Source organism: Lycorma delicatula, chromosome 1 (assembly GCF_047948215.1).
Source record: "Lycorma delicatula isolate Av1 chromosome 1, ASM4794821v1, whole genome shotgun sequence".
In the NCBI taxonomy this organism is placed as follows: Eukaryota; Metazoa; Arthropoda; class Insecta; order Hemiptera; family Fulgoridae; genus Lycorma; species Lycorma delicatula.
Window position 1 is genome coordinate 61,399,168 of NC_134455.1, and position 21,578 is coordinate 61,420,745.

The 21,578-nt window shown below is 29.7% G+C and overlaps 1 protein-coding gene across 3 annotated transcripts in view; it reads right to left on the bottom strand.

The window, feature by feature from the left end:
- The window catches only part of LOC142318825 (uncharacterized), a 76,090-nt gene that overhangs the window by 21,685 nt on the left and 32,827 nt on the right, over positions 1-21,578 (bottom strand). Inside the window, exon 6 of one of the 3 annotated variants that reach the window (XM_075355368.1) lies at positions 16,612-18,321. The exons of the other annotated variants lie outside the window; for them this stretch is intronic. Within the exon in view, the coding sequence (XP_075211483.1) occupies positions 16,924-18,321 (1,398 nt within the window). The 3' untranslated portion in view covers positions 16,612-16,923. Of the gene's footprint in view, positions 1-16,611; positions 18,322-21,578 lie in introns of those variants that run through there. 3 annotated transcript variants of the gene reach the window in all.

The window sequence follows — 21,578 nt, forward strand, 5'->3', positions numbered from 1 at the left end:
GCCATATGCAAGTCGCCGTTGTAATTTCCATCAAATCTAGTCTATGTTCCAAAAAATAGCATATCACAGACTTTAAACATGCAATGATAGATGATAAGGCGCATATTGGTAAATATCACTAGTGCCACCTAATATAATCACAGTACCCCTTGAAGAATATTTATATGCATTCTTTTTAAAATCATGTGGCACATTAAGCCATCATTCAATTTTACACCTCAAGACTTCAAATGCTAAAAAAACTGAAAACACATTCAGATTTAGCTAATAGTATGAATATTGTGGACTTCGAACAATCTAAAATATAACTATTTTTTAAAGCTTTTATCCGAAATCAGTTCAGGAGAATTATAGTAATATTTTTTTGAAACGTTTAAAAATTTCTTAGGTACATGAAGAGAAGTATGCTCATGGGTCCAACAGCAAGGATAAGTTCTTGCTCTGCACATGATGTATCAAAAAAATTTAGAAATGAATCACTGACTAAAAAAAGCAATGAATCAGTGAAGCAAAGAAAAATCTTCTCCATTAAAATATATAAGATGTCCAAAAATAAACACAGGACTTAATCTCAGAAAAACCCATTTTATTTATTTATTAGTTGGTAAAGTTATTTCATTATTTTAAAAGGTAAACATTATCATTAAAGTAGAATAGAATATACAACAAATATCCTCCATGACACATTTGACAATCTCAAATTCCTCTGACAAAACTTTGGATCATACTTTGAGGATCAATACTGTCGATAACTCTATAAACTTCTGCTTTCAATTCAGTATCATTAATTTTCATATATAAACTTTGGAATTAAATAACTCTAGAGGAAAAAATTTCACAGTGTGAAGTTACATAATTTTGATGGGCAATTCACTTCACTGTTGCAATAAAGGAGTCATCCATTAAATTTCTGCCATAACGTTGACTGTTTCACATGCCATAAAGGCATAACGTTGACTGTTTCACATGGTAGATGATGCCATCTTGCTGGAACTACATTATAATCATGGCACCCAAATGAGGCTAAAAAAATTTTATATCTCATGATTCCAAGTATCACTGCATTTGTGGCCTCATTTTCTCAAAAAAGAACCATTCCACCAGTATGAAATTCACACCAAACTGTGAACATCAGCTATTCTTGAATGATCCAAGGATTTACTATGCTGCAACTGCAACAATTTTGCTTGTTTACAAATCATTAAGGTGAAGATGTGACTCCTCACTTAAGCTGATTTGCTTAGCAAAATTTTTATCCATTTGTTGATCCTCCAGCATCCAATCAACAAATGTCCAACATTTCAAATAGTCATCTAGCTTCAGTTTCCGCTTTACTTGAATCTTGAATGAAAGCAGACACAATTTTAATTAAAATCTCTTTACTTGAATCTTAAATGAAAGCAGACACAATTTTAATTAAAATCTGTCTCAATATGCTTTAGAAGTATCCAGTTGCAGTGAATGATGGTGCACTGAGGTTTTGAGACACTCCACCCCACTTTCGCTCACAGGGCTTTATTGCTATATTGCCACTGCAATATCAAGATTAATGTAACTGATAATGACTCTCCATTATTATTGTTTGGAATGCAATTTGAAGTCAATTTTCAAATTTACTTAAGTGAAAACCTGTCAGTACAATAAATATTAACAGTCTATCAACAATCTAATATTAACAGTTTTCAGATAGAGAGAAGTAGATAGTTCTTGTGTACAAATGTGAAGCTGTAGCACTGAATTTGACAGCCTCATTTACTGTAAGATGTAATATATTGTCAGTGTAATGGTAAAGTTTCATGAGAAAATTTAGAAGTAAGTCCATATAACTACAGTTTTTTTTTATTGAATAGTAATAATTAAAAGATTAAAAGGTAATAAGTAAAGATTAAAAGGAAGAAGAGCGGTTAAGAGAAGTGTGGACTACTGGTAACTGACATGTGAATGATTTACTATAATCTGAATAAAAAGGGGTAGCTGATATTTTATTGGGGCTATTTATAAATGGCTAATGGAAGTTACACTGAATTATTTATCTCTGTTTATCTTTCATATTTTGATTTATTAAAAATAGAGCAAGTAGTTAACTTATTGTTCTTATCTCATTAATGCTTATCGCATTAATTCTGTTTCAACTACAAGATAAACAGAACAATTTTCCATAATATCGTTATATCTGTACAAGCCAGATACAACAATACCAAAATATGATGGTAGTGATAAGATGGTTTGTTTGTTATCAATCGTTAAAGAACATTTTTTCTTGAAGATGACTATTACATCTGATGAATAAAAGGTACACAACTCCCTTCAAAAACACAGTAACACTCATCAAAACTGTGTACATAAATATAACTTTGTAGATCTCAACATCAGCATACATACACGGACAGTAAGGGACAGTTGCTTGCAAAGCAAAGTGTGGTACACACAGGTCCATGAGAGATTTTTATTAGTGCAAGTTTACATGATGTAGATGGCACAAAAAAGAGGACTTGTTTGAAAAGATTTTGGCAGATATTGTGTCCTACTGGCCTCCTGAGTAAAATAAAAATATTAATATTTAAAATTAATTACTAATAAATTAATTAATGTACTAGTAAACAGAAAAAATTGACAGAAAAAATTGATGATGTTTTTTTAAAATATCTGCAATATTGAATTAAGACTCAATTTAATAAAGAAAATAATATTCCAATCTATCAAATAAAACAGAGAAATCAAAAGTAATACAAAGTAATATGAATTTATAAAGTTTGGTTATGAGTATGTTTAATGATATTAATGAAGGAGATCAGTTTGAGAGACATTAATAGAGTAAATCGGCTGCAAAAAAGAATCTCAACTAATTGCCCTTAGTTCAGTTTGTTTCAATATATTAAAAAAAAGAGGTAGGTTTTGAACATCAAAAATTTTAAATGATGTAGGTTTTCAATTTCTAATAATAGTACTTCTTATACGAGAAAGTTAACAAATTATTTCCTTTATTCCTTAAGAACAATAAGAGAGTATGTCTTAAATTAATTTCTTAACCTTAAGATTAAGTAATCTTAACGGTAAGATTTGTTTGCTAGATTATAAACTTCTAATAAATGATGACCTATTAAACATACATTTCTAAATAGATGATACATTAGAGTAGCTACAGCAAAAAAAAAAAAAAAAGAATAAGTTGTGTAAGGTTTAATAACTACTTGGTGAAGGATTCTGCTAAGGAGGGACATCCAACCGATTAAGGGCATTAAGTGCTAAAAAAAGGGTTCTTTAATCAAGGGTAGATGAAGGGTGAAATAGGTTTCTTTGATTAAGTGGATCAACATTAATGGATCAAGACTCAATTGTTGATGGTAACATGGAAGACTAAGAAAACAGCTATTATAGCCATTAGTTTGTCTTGGTGATGGTAATAAGTAGAAATTTGAGAGATCTAGTAATAACATTTTGAAATATTCAAGGATTTAAATATCACTCAGGGTATTGGATGGATCAGTTAGGCATTGTATGCACACGCACGCTTGCATACGTTTGTATGTTCTTCCTGTTAGCGAGAAAACATTTGTTCTTAGTAAGAACAAGTGAAATAGCTGTATATAAAATGCAGTTATGTAGTACAGATTTAAATAAATAAATAATTTAAGTTACAAAATATTACTTAAACTACCAAAGGATGTGTATCAAAAACATGTGTATCTGATAACATAAATAGTAAAATTTTTACTTATTACCAGATAGGTGGGATAATAGCTACTCTGTAACTATCAAAATCCATTTTAAAATTACAAAGGGGTAATTTGGACTGCATTTCCAAGTTAATGTTGTTAAGTCAAAGAACAAGTAAACTTTAATGATTGGAATAACTTAACAGAACTCATCAAGTGCGACTGGCTTAAATCTTTGTATTGTCAACTGCCTTAAAATAATTGGGCTGTTGATAATAATTAAACATAAGGTAGCTGAAATGTATTGCACAGTCCCTCATAAGTCGCAACTGAAGACAGATAAAACAATTATGGCATAAAAGTACATTTTATTTGCTACAAAACCTTACATATTTTGCCATATAGTCATCATTTACAGTTACCAATTTCTCCCAATTTCATTGATGGATTGAGAAATTGGCTCACCACTGGGAGAATATGATGGCAGTCTTTCCAAGATTCACGATCTCAATGCATTCTTCAGTTCATCATCCATATTAAAATGAATACCTTTAAATTACCTCTTTAATTGCAAAAATAAATAGTATCAGAGGCCACAAGATATAGTGAAAATGGAGAGGGTGGAGTATGTTCAAATTTCAGTTTCACAAGAGGCTTTATGATTACACACAATGTGTATGATCAAGCACTTTCGTGTTACAGAATTATCAGCTTTGCGGATTGTTGACACAACATACCCAATGGTGAGGTGTTTTAACATCTCTATATATCACATATAATTTAAGGTCAACTCAGCTTCCAAGTATCAGTCACATACATCACACATGTATTTGAAATCCCAAAACAATGCAAAGAGAATTTTTTGCAGAGGGTTTCGTTTTGAATTGTTATTACTGTGGCGAACCATAGAGTCAGTATTAAATGCGTTTTTTCCTGGATTAAAATGATACACAAAAGTTTTGTCTTGCGCCAAAATAATGTTTCAGAAGCTGTTCACATTTCTTTCACTGTTGTTTGTTCTTTTCTGTGAGTTTGCCTGCACCCACGATGAACATGTCTTATGGTAGCCCAATTTTGCAATAACATGTCACATTCATTTGTTTAATATGCCTGAGTGGTGAAGCATTGTTGTGTGATGCAGCAGACATCAATTCATCATCCTCCTCTTTTTGGTGCTTCTCATCACGGAAACTGGCCAACTTTGCAACTGCAAAGTATCTTCAATATTTCTTTCACCAACTTCTGAAACATGAAATTTTATTGCCCACCTACTCACAGTTCTTTAATCAACAGTTTCATCATTTTTAGATGATAATGAATGTCACCAGCATTCACTTTTCCACTGTTAAAAATTCAACCGCTGCATAATGTTTTAGATGGTCTGACATAGCAGGCGTATTCAACTCCAAAACAACAATGGAGACTTGACAGAAAATGAGATGGGGGGAGGTCAAAAGGTTTTGGGGTGATAGTAATAGGGGAAATAAAAAACTACAAAATACCACCATCTGTCATTTTGAGCAACATTTTATTCTTCCATTATCCTCCAGTGTGCATTACATTTCAGCTGCCCCTTGAAAAAATTATAATAATAATAAATAACAATAATAATTCTTAAGTGACCCATACTTACTTTTTTTTTAGTATTTTGTGAACTTTTTACATTTGTAAGTGTTATGCATTTTCTGTCACTCGGGGCAATTTTTATACTTTATCTAGCAAATGTTGTTTAAAAGTAAATGAGTAGCTAGCTATAAAACTACTGTTATATATTTAAATGACTGGATTCTTCATTATATGTCAGGCAAATAACTATACTTTTTGTGGTTTTCCTGTACATTTAGAAAATTAACTGAACAAGTAAATCACGGCTCTGAAAAGAGCTCCTGAAGGCACACTTCCATATAATTTAGAAAGTGAGTTTTTTAATTATAAAATATTTGTGTACCGTGCAAGATAAGTTGCCTAAGAGCACTTGCATTTTAGAGATTGTATGTCTTATTTTTATAGTTCATAACTATGCATTATGGTTAAACTCGTTGAATAATTCCCGCAAAGATTTATTTTAATGGTAGCATAAAGTATTATGCATACTGTGTAAATAGGTTTGGGGGCATCAATAACCTATTTGATCATCATTTGTTATTGTTATATTACTAATAATAAAAACTGAACAATCTGACTCATCCTTGAAAATTATTTTACAAACACAATTCAATAAATTTAACATTCATCTCAGGCATAAATTTACAACTATCATAAAAGACAGATAACTATCCCAACCAGATACAAAAATGAATGCAAGCATTCATGTCTGTAAATACTTACAAGCATTTTTTTTTAATAAAAACGAAAATACATTAAAATTCTTATCAAATATAGCATGTATTATACTTGCTATTTTTACGATATTTTTAAATATAGTTACTTTAATTTCTAAAATTTTACAAGTAATGAAAAGTATGCAACAACAAAATAAGCTATTTATTAGATAACTGTTTGCTTTAGTATTATTTTTTTACTTTTGAAAAAATAAGTACACCAGTATTAAAAATTATAAAAATGAAGTGGAATTTTGTAAATAACAAATAAATGCAATTGATTTACATAATTTTTTTTTATATATGTTAGAAAAATAAATTAAATTTATCTAGCTTGCGACTCATTAAAACAACTAAAATTCAAAACCATTTTCCTCACCTATGATAGATTTGTAGTATTAGGAAGACAAGCAGCAACAAAATACTGCTTAAAAATTAATTATATTATTCCACATTAAATATAAGTTTATACAGATTTTTTAAGTGCTGTAAGCCCAATGCTACACTGCTCGTAGTATTTTAGCAAACTAATACAATGTTTTCCAAACAAAATAATACTACATAACTTTAAGCGCCAACTGCTTTCATACCACTCTTAAAAATTATTTTCATACAAAAAGTTAATTCAAAATTTTGACAATTAAAATCTTCTCTACACCTAAGTTATAAGTTAATCTTTTTCCTCATTCTGCACTTGAGAGCATGATTTTAGGAGCTGGTCTTCTCCTCCACAACCAACCATGTTGTTCAACAGTTCCCTCTTAACTCATTTACAACTGTTATTGTACATAAAATGTTTAACATATTTCATGAATTATTTTAAATTCTAATAACAATCAATTCATACATCAATAATCAATCCTTCAGAAGTATCCTAGACCTACAACCTGATTGTTCAAATATTTAACTATCTACATATATTTCTACTTCACCATTTTAATCCCTACATCATTCATCATTATATTTTGTAATTTTTAAATCATAATAATGGCACCATTATTTCACATTAAATATATCTTACCTTCCTCTTTTTTTCATCACTATTAAAATCTTTTCACATTTGTTTCTATATAGAACTTAAAACATTCGGACACTCATCTTAATGCAAACATTTTTCATCCTTCAAGATTTCCACGTGAAGACTTTTTTCTCTATCATTTAACCAGTTTGATCCCACTGCCAACTGCTTTTTATTCAATCTGTTCTTCCTTTACAATTCTTCATCTTTTAAAGGACTCTGTTACTCAAATTTCTAAATCTGGTTTTTTTAATATATGAACTACTAAGCTAGTACTTCTACTTTGCTACTAGCTTCCTTTTTTACTAATTCATCTCAATGCTGCATATTATCAACTCATCATTATTTCCCCTCTGACATCATGTTTCTGTCAAATTTTTTTCTTGTTTTTCTTATTCTTTGCTACCATAAAAAAAAATACATTCTATACAAATTCTTAAATTTACACATTTTAGTAACAGGATTCTTTTCATAGAAACAGCTCATCTTGCTTGTTCTTGTTTGCTTCTGATGTCTTACTTCATCCATCTTCAGCAATTTTACTATCTAAATAATAAATTTAACAACTTCTTGTTAAAGAAGATTTGTTTATTTCAGTATTAAATTTCTCCTTTTTGAACCTCCTTTAAAACTCTCCTGTCTGCTCAACTATCAATCTTTTATTTTCATTTATGTAAAGATTATATTTCTCTCTGCAATGAATCCACACTGTTCGTTATTTCTGTATCTAATTTTAATTTTTCCCAAACAACAATGTTATCACAGGCAACAAAAACCATACTTCCTCTTCATGGACTGTTAACTTTACTATCAAATTTTTCAACCAGTCTCTTCATTACTTCTAACAATTACTTCCTATTACTTCTTTTAACACCAATTAAAAACCAACAAAATAATCTACATTCTTATCTCAGTCGTTTCAGATTCTTGTAGAAATTTTAAATAACTTTATCTATTTTAATCTAATTTTCCTTAAAATTACATTCCATTCAACATCATCCCGTCAAGATCTTAGAATTCCATGTTTTCCCTTCTTCAACTGCCTTCTATGATAATTCTGTTGATCAAAAAGGCTACACTCTAGTGAAGATCTGAAACTATTGATCTTCAACAATACACATCCTGCCTCATATTCCTGTTGTTTGTAAATTATTCTAGTACTTTCTACATATGAGATGTTACTACACTGACAATGCATGAATTTTACATTAATTGGAGGCTCCTTCTTACTCCAGTCCATCCAGTAAGAATTAAACTTTTTTTTAAATCTGAAATTATTTAGCCAGTTTAGTAAATTATACAAACTAATCTGTTTTAGTTAGCCTATTCAGTACTGCTTCATTTAAACAGTATTACTTCATTTAGTAATGTCAACTGCACATAACTTTATTCTATTATTATATCCCATAATTACTATACCCTTGTTTAAATCTTTAAACCTATCTAAAATTCTTGTCTGAAAATAGTCTTCTTTTTTGCCTTCTCCACCATTTATAATCCAGCCCCTCTTTAAACTACTGCCAGTTGTTAACTCTTTCTTCCATCTCAACGAGATTGATTTCTGTCCACATCTGATATCTTTGCCACATCCTCCAGTCTTCCTTTGGTGCTTTGCACTTTTTCATACCTTTACCACCTTTTGCATTTTTATACTTTCCACATTTATCTACCGCTTGTATTTCTTCACAGATCTTTTCTATCTTAGAATCTTCATATTACAGCCATTGAAATAACATGTACCTTTCCACTTGTATATCTCCTGCCTTAGTGATTTTTTACTAGTAGGTATTTACTAGGAAGTATTGTGATTATGAAAAATTTTGCTTTTCAGATTTCAACGGAAATATCCATTTTGACTATCCCTGAATCCATTTTGACTAGTTTCGGCATGACATCTGTACTTACATATGTATGTATCTTGCATAACTCAAAAACAATTAGTGACAGGATGTTGAAATTTTGAGTTAAGGACTATTGTATTATCTATTTGTGCACCTCCCCTTTTGATTGCAATCGACTAAACCAAAAGTGTCCAAAAAAGCTCAAAATCCAAAAATATTTAGATTTTGAACTTTTTCTTAACTGCAATAATAAGTCCTTATTGAGAGCTTCTCAACAATATATCATAAGTGGTACTTATTTTCATTGGTTCCAGAGTTATAGCAAAATGGAATTTTAATTAATGAAATATTTGGATCTTATAAGGGGAAGACACATCGGTTTGAATCATACTTCATCTCCTTTTTTTAACTTTTTTTTTTAATTTTAATACATTGATTTATTATTATTAATTAACCTCTGATTGTAAAAATCTTTTTATGATAAATAATTCAATAATAACAATTTAAAAAAAAGTTATGAAAAAATATCATGTTATTAATGAAATAAAATTTTATGTACTTTTCATTTTAAAAAAAAAGTGTATGTGTAACTTAATAGGTGTACAAGGAAGTCATGTGATGTCCACATCAGATTTTCTTTTCAAGTCGTTATACACTTATTTTATACAAAACTGCTTTTACAATCATTCCACAACTTATCACATGATTGTAACTTTGACTTGTATTTTATTTGCCAACATCCCTTTGACTTTTACTAATTTCCTCTTAAATCTCTTAATTTGACCCAAAAGTCTCTCAAATTTCAACTTTTATTTCATCACAACTAAACTTATTTTCACTCATGTCTACTCGTATGTATGTAGCTTGGTTTCAAATTTCTGACTAATCATTAGTGTATTTGATACCTTCTTGTGTTTTCTGACTAAAACTATAGATACTTCTTTATAAAATGTTTAAAAGAGTGCTGCTAATTAACAGTTGATACTTAGACAAAACTCTGAAAGCCTAGTTTCTCTTCTGCTTCTTTGAACAATCTGTATAACTCCTCACAGTTTCCACTTCTATCCTTCTCCTGCTTTTAGCATCCACCTTCCCATAATTAACCAATTTTCTTAAACGGAGTTAACAGGGAAAATCCATACTTAAGGACAGTAGATTGACCTCTTTTCCACCAATTTAAATTACCAATAGTTTTAATAAAATATTATTAAAAATTATTAATTCAGATATAAAATTAACTCACTTTTGTGCAAACAAATAATTAGCCAACAAGTCTGTTAGTAATCAATACTTTGATAAATTAATATTGTTTGCGTTTGTATATTATATATATATATATATATATATATATATATATATATATATATATATATATACACATGTGTGTATGTGTGTGTGTGCGCGTGCGCACTGTTAAAATTAAATTTGTGTAGTTTTATATTTTATGAAGAATTAAAGTGGATTTTTTGGCAAATCAGTTGCAAGTTTTCATTTAAATGATTTGTCCTCACAGTATCATGGCAGCAACAAATCACTATCTGCAGGAACAAAAACTTATAATGTTGACAAAACATAATTAATGTTACTTACTGTAATATTTTGTAAATAAAATCTATTAAAATCATACTAAAATCACATTAAAATTAATTTAATGTCTAGTCCAGTAATCTATGTTACCCAGTTAAATGACTTTCAACTTAAAGGTGCAGCCAAAATGTCAAGAAGCCCAAGTAAAAGAATGTAGGAGTAATATAACTTTAAAAGACAAACATGGAAAATTAAAATGGAATTAGAGTAATTACTGAAAAGAAGAATGAAGAAAGTATAGAAGAGGGAAATTTTTTCCAAGCAAATGCAAAGCTTCCTCCACAATAAGGGGAAAAACAGATTTACATTAGAATCTGAGGTCAGCAGCAGCAAATTACATCATTGGTTTCATATTAACTACAAAAAGATTTTTAGAATCTAGCTAGATGGCTTTAGTAAGCAAAACAGTCGTACAAGAGGAGATTTATGACCGTGCATTCTTACTCAGCAATAAAACCATCAGCTGTGTCTTGATAGTTAAATATAAGAAAACTGAATTTTGGTAGGGAGTTTACGAGTAAACTACTTTTACAAACTGACTGATGGAGGAAGACAGAAGTAAATATGAAATTACTGCCAGAAGCACAGCTCATTAGCACAAATCCAGTAGCCTTCATAATTCAGAAAAATCAGTTAATTTATATAATAATAACAGAGGGCAGTAGTAGTAATGTTCAACATAAGAATTATTGAAATGCTGTGTTAAGACTGTCTACCTCAAAACATTCAGAATTTAGAGAGATTGTGAAGTAGTCAGAAGAATCTGAGTGATGAATAATACTTATTAAGATATTTTATATATGGTAAAAATGGATATCTGAAGGTAAATGCCTATCATTAGAAAACTAAATTCGAGCTATTTCAAGCCTGAACTAGAGAAGAGTGAAGTCTTGCGATATTCACTAGTAAGCAACCAGAAAGATGGCTGGGGGGAAACTTCAAAAGTCAAATTATAACCAATCAGACTACTCTTCCCAATTAGTAGTTGGGAAATACAAGATAAACTATTTACAGTAATGCTTGGCAAACAATAGAAATTCAATTGTTACCAATAGAATAGCACATTACTAGCAATTAAACCAAGTAAACTAGATGAAATGGGAGAAACAGTATAAATAAAATGTGACATACATTGTAGTAGGACAATTAAATCTTAAATAACTTGTCTAAAATTACACATTGAAATCCTAGCAGCAATAATTAATAAACTAATACTGGATATAATTCTTTGAAGCTTTAAAAATGGGTTTTTCATGACTTTTCAAGTTATTATGGACTGTAGAGCCTGTGAAATATTTCTATAAAAACAGAGAAAATTTAGTAGAGAAAGACAACTTCTAATACCATAATGTGATTATTTGCCAAATAAGGTCTCTGAAATTTACACTACAACATAAGACACTACAACACACTAGAACTTAAGACAACCACTGAAGAAGTTTCTGGAATAATAATTAATTGAAAGAGTACAGTATACCATGATGCAGAGATTGTATGTAATGGTTACGGTACAATTAACCAAAAAGTATACCTCCTTACGGATTCTGATAATAAAAATGAAATCAATAAAATGTAAACAATGACTTGATTAAGCTATTAAAATCTAGGTGGCTATTGTCAACTGTGCTAACACAGAGAAAAGAGTGACTAATAAAAAAACATTCTTGACCATACAGCAGCAATATACATACATCTATAAGATTGAGAAATACGTAGGTTTCTTTTTTATAACAGAAAGAAAAACATTAATTTGTTGCTTTATATTATTACCTTAGACTTTCTTATGGATGTGACATATACTAAGCACCAGAGGTACAAGAGACACTAACCAGAGCTACTTTCTGTAATGGTAGCTGTAACCATTTGCATGGTTAAATATCAACTGCATTTATGAGGGCTTAACATCTTGATTTGGAACAGCATGTTTGACTCAGAGGAACACAGGGAAGTGATAGCACTTAACACCAACCTTTAACAATGCATGAACATTTATTATTCTAGATCTACTTCAAGCCAAGTACTTGTTCTGCTAAACACAAAGATGTGTAACACCTATATTCCTACATGCACAAATGCCTTCTATCAGATAATAGCAACCAGTACAACTCTGACAGTAGAAGTGGGTCTTAACAGAATAGAAAATTAAATATTGAACCATCCTGTTCGTCAACCATGGACAAAACCTATCTATCAGTGGTGAGATCAGAAATTAAAAATTAAACTAATATACTGTGCCAATAAAGGAAACAAGAATTGGGACCATATCTACCCATTGGGTAGATAGGTAGATAGATTGGTTTATGGTCCCAAGAATTGGGACCATAAACCAAGAAAGAAAATCTAGCTTTTCACCAGCTCAAATGTTTCTTGGGAAAGATTTGGCAGTCTGGCAACTGTTGACACTTAAACATTAACAGGTGAAAACCATTTGACTGGCAGTGCAATAAGAACATCAACAATTAGAAACTGACCTAACATAATCTGAAGCAGGATAGTCCACACTCAACAAGCATAGCATCATGTTAAGGAAGAAAATCAAATTCAGTCGTCATGTGCTATACAGGAATCATGTTCTTAGCAAAATATAAGTTTGGCAGTAAAATAGGTGAGATCCATAGGACAAATGTTCTTATCCAAATCAAAAGAGGATGAGATGTTGTGAATAGAATCTACCCTTTAAAACTTTGACCACCGACCATGGTCCACACTAGGATCTTGACAAGTTATTTTGCAACCACAGCAAGAGAGTGTGAAAATGAGAGAGAATGACAAGTGAGCCCAACAAGCCATCAGCAATCAATGAACCATATGCTTTCTGTCCATGTCAAAAAAAAATTATTTGTTTGCGAGTTACAAGGGAGAAAGTAATTTACATATTTATAATCATTATTGTAAATCAATAATTAATTATTATTAATGAATCGAATAGTGAATATTCGATTAGTCAATAATTTCAGTGAATTTTATTCTAATTGTTTAGTAGTATGTTTATTATTTTTAAGTTTTTTAAAAAATTAAATTGTTTTTTAATAAAAAAAGTTTTTCTTTTTCAAATTAAATTGAAAGTTAGTTTTATTTTAGTGATCTGTCCTCAGTGATGTCCTGATAGGGTCAAGTTGCAGCCTGCAACAAAAATGACAATATATATTATGCATAGGAGTAAGCATGTGATTTTGTTTGCTATGAATATGATCACCTTATACATCATCTCATCATCTTTATACAGTACAGTTTTGATCTGCATAGGTCAATGTACAGGTGTTAAAATATTTTACTCAACCTATTTTTCTTCATAATCCTTTTTTTATCTCCTCATCTCCTACAAAGAAGTCACTCAAAAAATCTGCACTACTGTAATAAGCTTGGTCTTAAATCTAATTGAACTAAGATAAATCTTATCTCCAATTGTTTGCAACAGCATCCCCCCCTTTAGCTTATCTTAATGTTAATTATTAAATCTAGTACTGCATTTTTTATTATTTGATTTTGTGTGATTATCCTACAATTGCCTGACAAAAAATTCTACTCATCTTTTTACTTTAACAAATATTATCTGATAGTTTGCAAATTTAACTTGACAGTATTTTACAAGAGCATCACATAAAAGAAAACATAAGGAAAAAATTCCTTAGAAAATGTCGTGTAGGTTTTCATTAATTGTAAACTAGCAGATCTCAAAACCTAAAAAACCTAATGTAAGTTAACTTTATGATCTTGCTGGTCAGACTGTAACCACTGTCTGACTAACTAGTTGAACAAAAGGTTTTTCCACCTTTTCAGTATCTCAATTATTACTTAGCTTGGATTCTCCATAGATACTCGTTCAATCAAGACAGTAGTACTTACAGATTGGCAATCTGTTTTTCAAAGGCATACAAATTCCCTCACCAACAATTATTTCCTTAAACACTTTTAAAAGAAAATGTTCATGATATATTATAGTCCAGTAACAGTTTTAAGTATTTATTATCAATATTTACATTCAGCTATTTATAACACTAACTACAAACATTGTAGCCACCCTGACAAAAACTTCCAATACTATTAAGAACATTGTTAGGAAACATAAAAAAAATCTAGTTTTTTGAACATGGCACTGTTTGGTATAATAACTATTATATATGATTTTAAAACAGCTTACCAAATTCCATTTTGATTTCCTCGAGCGCTTTCAGCTATTCTGTCATCTTCAAGAGGATAATTATGACTAACATGTATAAAACTATAATCGTACATAATTAAATTATATACATATAACAACTGAATGTAATTTTGTTAAATTCATCAGAAGTTAAAGTTTTAAGTCTAAGTGACTACATCCGTATTGCAATAGTTTCTCAACTGTTATCTTTAAGATAAAACATCTATTACAATATGGACATAGTGATTTAGACTTTAAACTTTAACTTTTGACGAATTTTAACAAAATGACGATTATAGTTTTATGTAAAATTATAGTTTATGTAAGATTATAGTTTTATATATGTTAGTCATAATTATACTCTTTAAGATGACAGAATAGCCAAAAGCACTCAAGGAAATCAAATTGGAATTTGGTAAGCTGTTTTAAAATTACATATAATAAAAAAAATCACCAAAAACATGTTTGCTCTTGTAAAGGTTTACTTTTTCTATCAACTATTAGGGAAAAGTAATTAAAATAATCTTTATTTTACAATAAAAAGTCTATGTACACACATTATCATCTGTGATGCAGGTTGCAATTGAGGAAATTTTTTCTATAAAAATAAAATTACAACAGAAATAAAAGGCATAATCAAGCCAATTTTTTCAGAAATTGTACAGATCAAGATCTGTATTCTAATCATAAAAGTTTGTTGAGTTTTCATGATATTATGAACATTTAAAGATAGGAACACAAAATCACACTAAGCTATTAAAAAATAGGATGGATCACAAGAGCAGAGGAACTGACTCCAATTTATTATTTTAAAAACTCAAAAACTGTACTTTCACAAACTGTTTGCCAGAAGAAACAAAAAGGTATTAAAAGTAAAGCTGCATTAATTAAGTAGATGTGCACAAAAATATCTTTCCTCACATGTGCAGATGTTTAACAACATTCAAATTACTAGACATTCTACAATTGTCACTCAACAATAATTGATATCTTTTTAAAGAGTGACCGATGGAAATTTACAACTTAAATACTGTTTTTTCAGTAGCCATCTGCAATAGTTAAGAGAAGCAAAAAAGGAAGGTCACACAAATGTGGAAATATACATTATACAGAAAACTAACTCTTTAAGAAAGGTATTACATGTGCTTTTAATAGATAATAAGCTGCATACCATTCAGAGAGTAAATTTATGGTAAATCAGAGAATCTGAGTGAAGCTAATAATACTAAAAGCAATTCAGAATACATTCATAACTTTAAAATGTAAGGCGTAAAGATTAAAAATAATGAGAGCTTTTACCTCTTTGAACTAACAAGAATATAAGTTATTAATTTTAATAACACTGAGAAAACACCTGAAGTAAAATTTCATGGAGTGTCGTGTTTCAAAGAAACTTTAACAATGTACATAGTAGTTCTAACATTAAAAAAACTCTGGATGTATAGAACTCTGTCCAGTAGCAAAGTATTCATTCCCAATCTGATAGAGATTGATGTCACTGGATAATTGACAGTGAGATACATTAATTCACAAAGACCAACAATTGGCAGAAAATTGGGACTGCAGAAAAGTAATTTCTGACTTGTTTCATAATATCCACATTAACCATCAATAATCATTGATTGTCCACATTTGTAGGTATATCAATTCAATATTTTTATGGTATAGGAAATGAAAATCTGTTGTAATAATTTAAAGTAAATAAATATCCATTAAGTAAATTTCTGTACTTTCTTTGATATTTTTTTTTTAATAAAAGAAACAAGAGTATTTGTATTTAACATTTCTGCATGAATTACAAGTAACTTTACAAAAACTGTTCTGCCACTAGCAATTGCTAAATGCATATTATAAAAAAGTTAATAAATTAAATTAACAAATTATTAGCAACTTATCAAAATATTTATTAATGAACAACAATTTCTGAAATATATTATTTAATAAAATGAAATTATGGTATAGAAAATAAATATACTCAACAAATAAACATGTTATGTAGCTAAAAAGTGCGTAAGTCCATACTATCTGCACAAAAATGACTGAAATATTATTTTAATCTACTTTTCTTCCATCAAAGTTTATATTTGATAAACTATCAGTCAAAACAACCAATTAATTTTCATTCATCTCACATAAGAAACAGTTTAGTTTGCTGAAGCTTCTGGCCAAATTGATTTCCCCAAGCTTTACAAAATGATGCATTTGCCAGCCAGTATTATCAGTTGTTTTAAAGACAAACAAGAAAATATAAAAAATATGTTATTCAATTAACTGTAATAGAAAGTTGTCATCTGTTTTGAAGTCAACGGATGTAATCTTAATTAAAGTAAAAAAAATCAATAACAGTACACAACTACTGTCAACAAATAATACTGCAGGGTGAGCCTTTCCTGTTAATATTACTAGTACTGGATGATCCTTTGGATGATCCTATAATATTTTCATTTCTATGAGACTGATGACAATTACAGTTCTGATTATTTTCAGTTGCCAAAAGTGAATTAAATGCTTTAGGTAAACCATCATTAGGAGAAGAATCAGATTTAGCATTATGATTAGAAGTGTGGCAAAAATTATGAGGAACTACTTTTCTACCAGATCCAAAAGCTTTAGGTTTTACATTATTAGAAATTAAAAATCGATAATTGTAATCTGAATAATTATTTTTACCTTGATGAGTCACTGCCTCATTAACAGAACAATCTTTTACAGATTTCTTGTAATTATCAGAGAAATAATCTACACCATCACCACTACATCTCATATTATTGATCATACCAACATTATCGGACTTATTATTCAGGACATCCTTCATATCATCTTCCATGATGGATTCATAGATCAATTCTAGCCTTGATTCATCATTTTCACGCATCATGCGATTTATCCCATTCCTAATAAACCTTGAAGGTGGTTTCATAATTCTAACTTGTGCTGAATCATTTTTTTTCAAGTCCTTTTTCTTATTCGAAGAAATAGCTTTAGTAGTAACATCATGACTCCACATCTGAAATTTCATTTTTATTGCTTCAACAGTCTCCTTTTTTATTGGAGATGTTTGAATCAATGGTGCTTTTAAAATATTTTTTTGTAATTTGTGTAATTTGCTTTCTTCAAATGTTGGAAATGCTTCTAAAGCACTTTCATCCAACAGTTCCTTCTCAAGACTATACTCCTTCCCTTTGACCTTATTACAATTATCTTTAGATATTTCACAAGATCTTAGTGAAGTGTCTTGCTTATCAATCATAGCCATAGAAGTATCTTTCCATTTGGTATTACAAACTGGCTTTATAGATATATTCATTTTTAACCTGGCTGAGTGATCATATCTGGTTTCAGGGTTTTTCCAAAGTTTTCGGTTCCTACTTCCCTCACTATAAAATGTCTCTCTTTTCCAATACCCATTAGCAGAATACGTTTTTACATCACCATTCCGATTAGTTAAAGAATATTTTGATTTACCAGTATTTGTATGATTATATTTAGATACATAATTAGAATAAAATGATTCTTTAACTTTAAAGTCTCCTCTTGAAGATGAGGAGAGTTTATTGCTACCACTCACTAGAGAAACCACACTTTCAGCACAAGAATTAATTATATTGCTTGAAAGATCTTCTACAATTTCATTGCAACTTTGCTGGATAACTGAATTGCATGGATTGGGCAAACCAAGAAGTTTACGAAGAAATATTGTCTGCTGTTCCATCAGTCTCTCGTCTTCTGTTTTGGGCTTCATGGATACAACAGGTGGCTGTGGCAGGAAAAAGACAAAGGATAGATAAAGGATGGAAAATAATTATAACTATTATTATTTTAAATAACTACATAGGATAAACAGAACTAATTAGGAATTAAAAAATTTGTTTTAATTAATAAAAAAAAGTCAAATAATAACTAAACTACATGATACTTTTAATGATACTTTATATTTGCTTAGCAATAATTATACAATATGCTTAAAATACTGAATATAAATAGGTTTCTCATCAACAGCAAAAAATCAATGAGCTTCTGACACACTCACTAATGTCACTTTAAGAACTTAATGAAACTGAAATTTCAGTTAATGAACTTTTAAAATAAAAAAATAGAATATATACAAAACAATCAAATTAAACAAGGGCATTGAACATTAAACAGAAAGGAACTAACTTGTTTGATTTACTGTTTTTTTAGGAACATTAAAAAATCTTATGTTATATAATTAAAGTGGCAGATAATGTACAATCTATATAAGCAAAGAACAAACAACTCAACTAAAACCAATTGATAAACACTAGTTACTGCAATAAAAAAAATATATACAAAAATTGAATAAAAAAATTTCTATACGCTATTATAAAAATACACTTTCTTTATGTATGTACATATACTTGTTTGACAGAGGAAATCTCACAAACTACAGTTCTGATCATAAAAATCCTTGCACCATTTAAAACCTTATTTTTTCAGAGTGACAAAGGCTAATGGGAACTAATGTCAAAGGTATAATATCTATCCTTCTAACCCCTCTAATTAACTCTCATGATAATTTTATTAATAAAATATAAATAAAGAATGTGTTATTATGTGTAAACTATTATGTAATCAGTTTTTTAGGGTCTAGGAGAGCAAATCCCCAGAATTGATAAGGATCAAATTTCCATAACCCATCCTTGTTACACCATTCCTAAATTAATACAAAGAAAACTGATACTTTCAATATCCCATGAATTCTAATGCCACAAAGATAAGGAGTAACTTAATGGTTTCTAACAGGTTTAAGACCCTCTTGCACCCCACACCCACTATTCCCTGCTACTCTGCACTACTCTAAAAAAATGTAATACTGTAAAATTCAGACATTATTTAAAAGACTTATTCAACCCAAGGGGCTAAAAAAACTAAAGCATCACTGTTAGGGTATTTGGATCCTCCTTAACCTCTAGACCCTTGGATCGTACTATGTCCAACCATGAGATTAAAACAAAAATACTTTGTTATCTGAGTAATCTTGTCTTTCTTCATGTACAATAACAAAATAAAGCATCTAAAAAATTCTTATCAGAAACATTAATTCTTGTATTTTTATTATATCGTATATACTGCATTGTACTGGTCTTTGATAGATAAAAATTAATTACTGTAAAATTCAGACTATTTTCACACAATTCATTTTCCATGTTCAGAGACCAGCAAGAAACCTCATATTCAATACGTACATTTAATATGTACAATTCCTACTTTAATGGACAATGGGCAACGGACATCATAAACCAATGACCATCAAGGAGGTACTTTTAAGTAAGGGGTCTTTAAAATTGAGCACAAAAAATTGAAGATTGTGGTGGCGACTAATGTTCTCTTATGTTTTCAAATGTTCTGTTTACAGTAGTTTATGACAAATCATCATAAAATGCTACATGCCTCAACAACATTTAGAATCACAAAAATTTATTATGAAAATATGGCATCGGTTAAAGCTACATATCACTTTGTGATAGATAAGGTGTGCGTAATCGGCCAGACAAAACCACAATTCATCATCTGGTTAAAAATTTCAAAGAGAATTTTTCTCTACTTGATGTGGAAACACCCATTCACAAAAGAAATACAAAAGAAGTCAAAACAATATTGCTGTTGTTAATTCCAAGAGTTCATGAAAATTAAAATTATAGATTTCACATTGTTCACAAGAATTGGAATATTTTTCAACAATATGATAAATTTTGCGAAAAGATCATGGTCTACATTCATACAAGATTCAACAAAGTCAAGAATTAAAAGCACGAACACCATTCTTTGCTCAAAGGTTTGCAGATTGAACAATAGAGCAGCTCGAAGTGGATCCAAATTTTCATCAAAAAATCATCTTTTCAGATGAGGCTTATTTTTGGCTTGATGGCTTTGTAAACAAGCAAAATTGCCATTTGGGATGATTTCAAATCACAAATGATTCAATAACAACCATTTTACCTGAAAAGAATCACTGTTTGGTATGGATTATGGGCTGGTGGCATCTTTGGGCAATTTTTTTTTGAAAATGAGTAAAGAGATGCTGAAATAGTAAATGGTGAATGCTAATCAAGCTATGATTCAATTTTTTCTCTTCATATTTGGAAAATTTTGATTTGAATGAGATGTGGTTGCAACAGAATGGTGTCACATGTCACACAGTTTCTGCAAAAATTCAGTTACAGTGTCAAAAGTTTATTGATTCAATAATTTCACAAAATGTTAATGTCAATAGCCACCAAGATATTATGATTTGACTCCTTTAGACTTTTTCTCTGGGATTATGTTAAGTAACAAGTCTGTAGCAACAAACCACAAACAAGTGATGACTTGAAAGCAAATATTCGACACATTATTAGGAATTCTCTACGTTTGGAATTCAAGCTGATTTATGCAAATCACACAAAATTTTGTTGATAAACTTTGCTATGTCAAGGAAAACCATGGAAGGCTGTATGAATGATATTGTTTTTCTAATACAATGTAATGTTATAAGCTTAAAAATAAAAGAAGTTTGGTTGTTATTACACATACTTTTTGTTTTATTGCAATTTAACTTTTTGTACTGAAGATAAAAAACCCTATACAGTCATTAGATTACGTACCCATAATTATGCATGTGTATATATTATATACAAACATTATATGTGTGTATGTGATTTATGTATGTGTATATATTATACAATGTATAATAAAAAAAAATATATATATATATATATATATATATATATTTTTTATTATACATTGTATAATATATATATTGTTATTTTTTCTACCATGGAGGTGACATCTAAAAATACATTAACTGATCCATCACAATCAAAACCACAATGGCAAAGCAACTGTAATGATGAAGACCACAACAGTGACTACAACAGAAGGAAAACAAAACCTAGTAGTGTAGCATCTCAGCACACCAGATTTACTAGTGTAGCACTTTTTTTCTACAAAAAATGCTTCATCTGTAAACCCAGAAAATTGGCTGAACATCAAGAAAATTTTTTACATAAATTA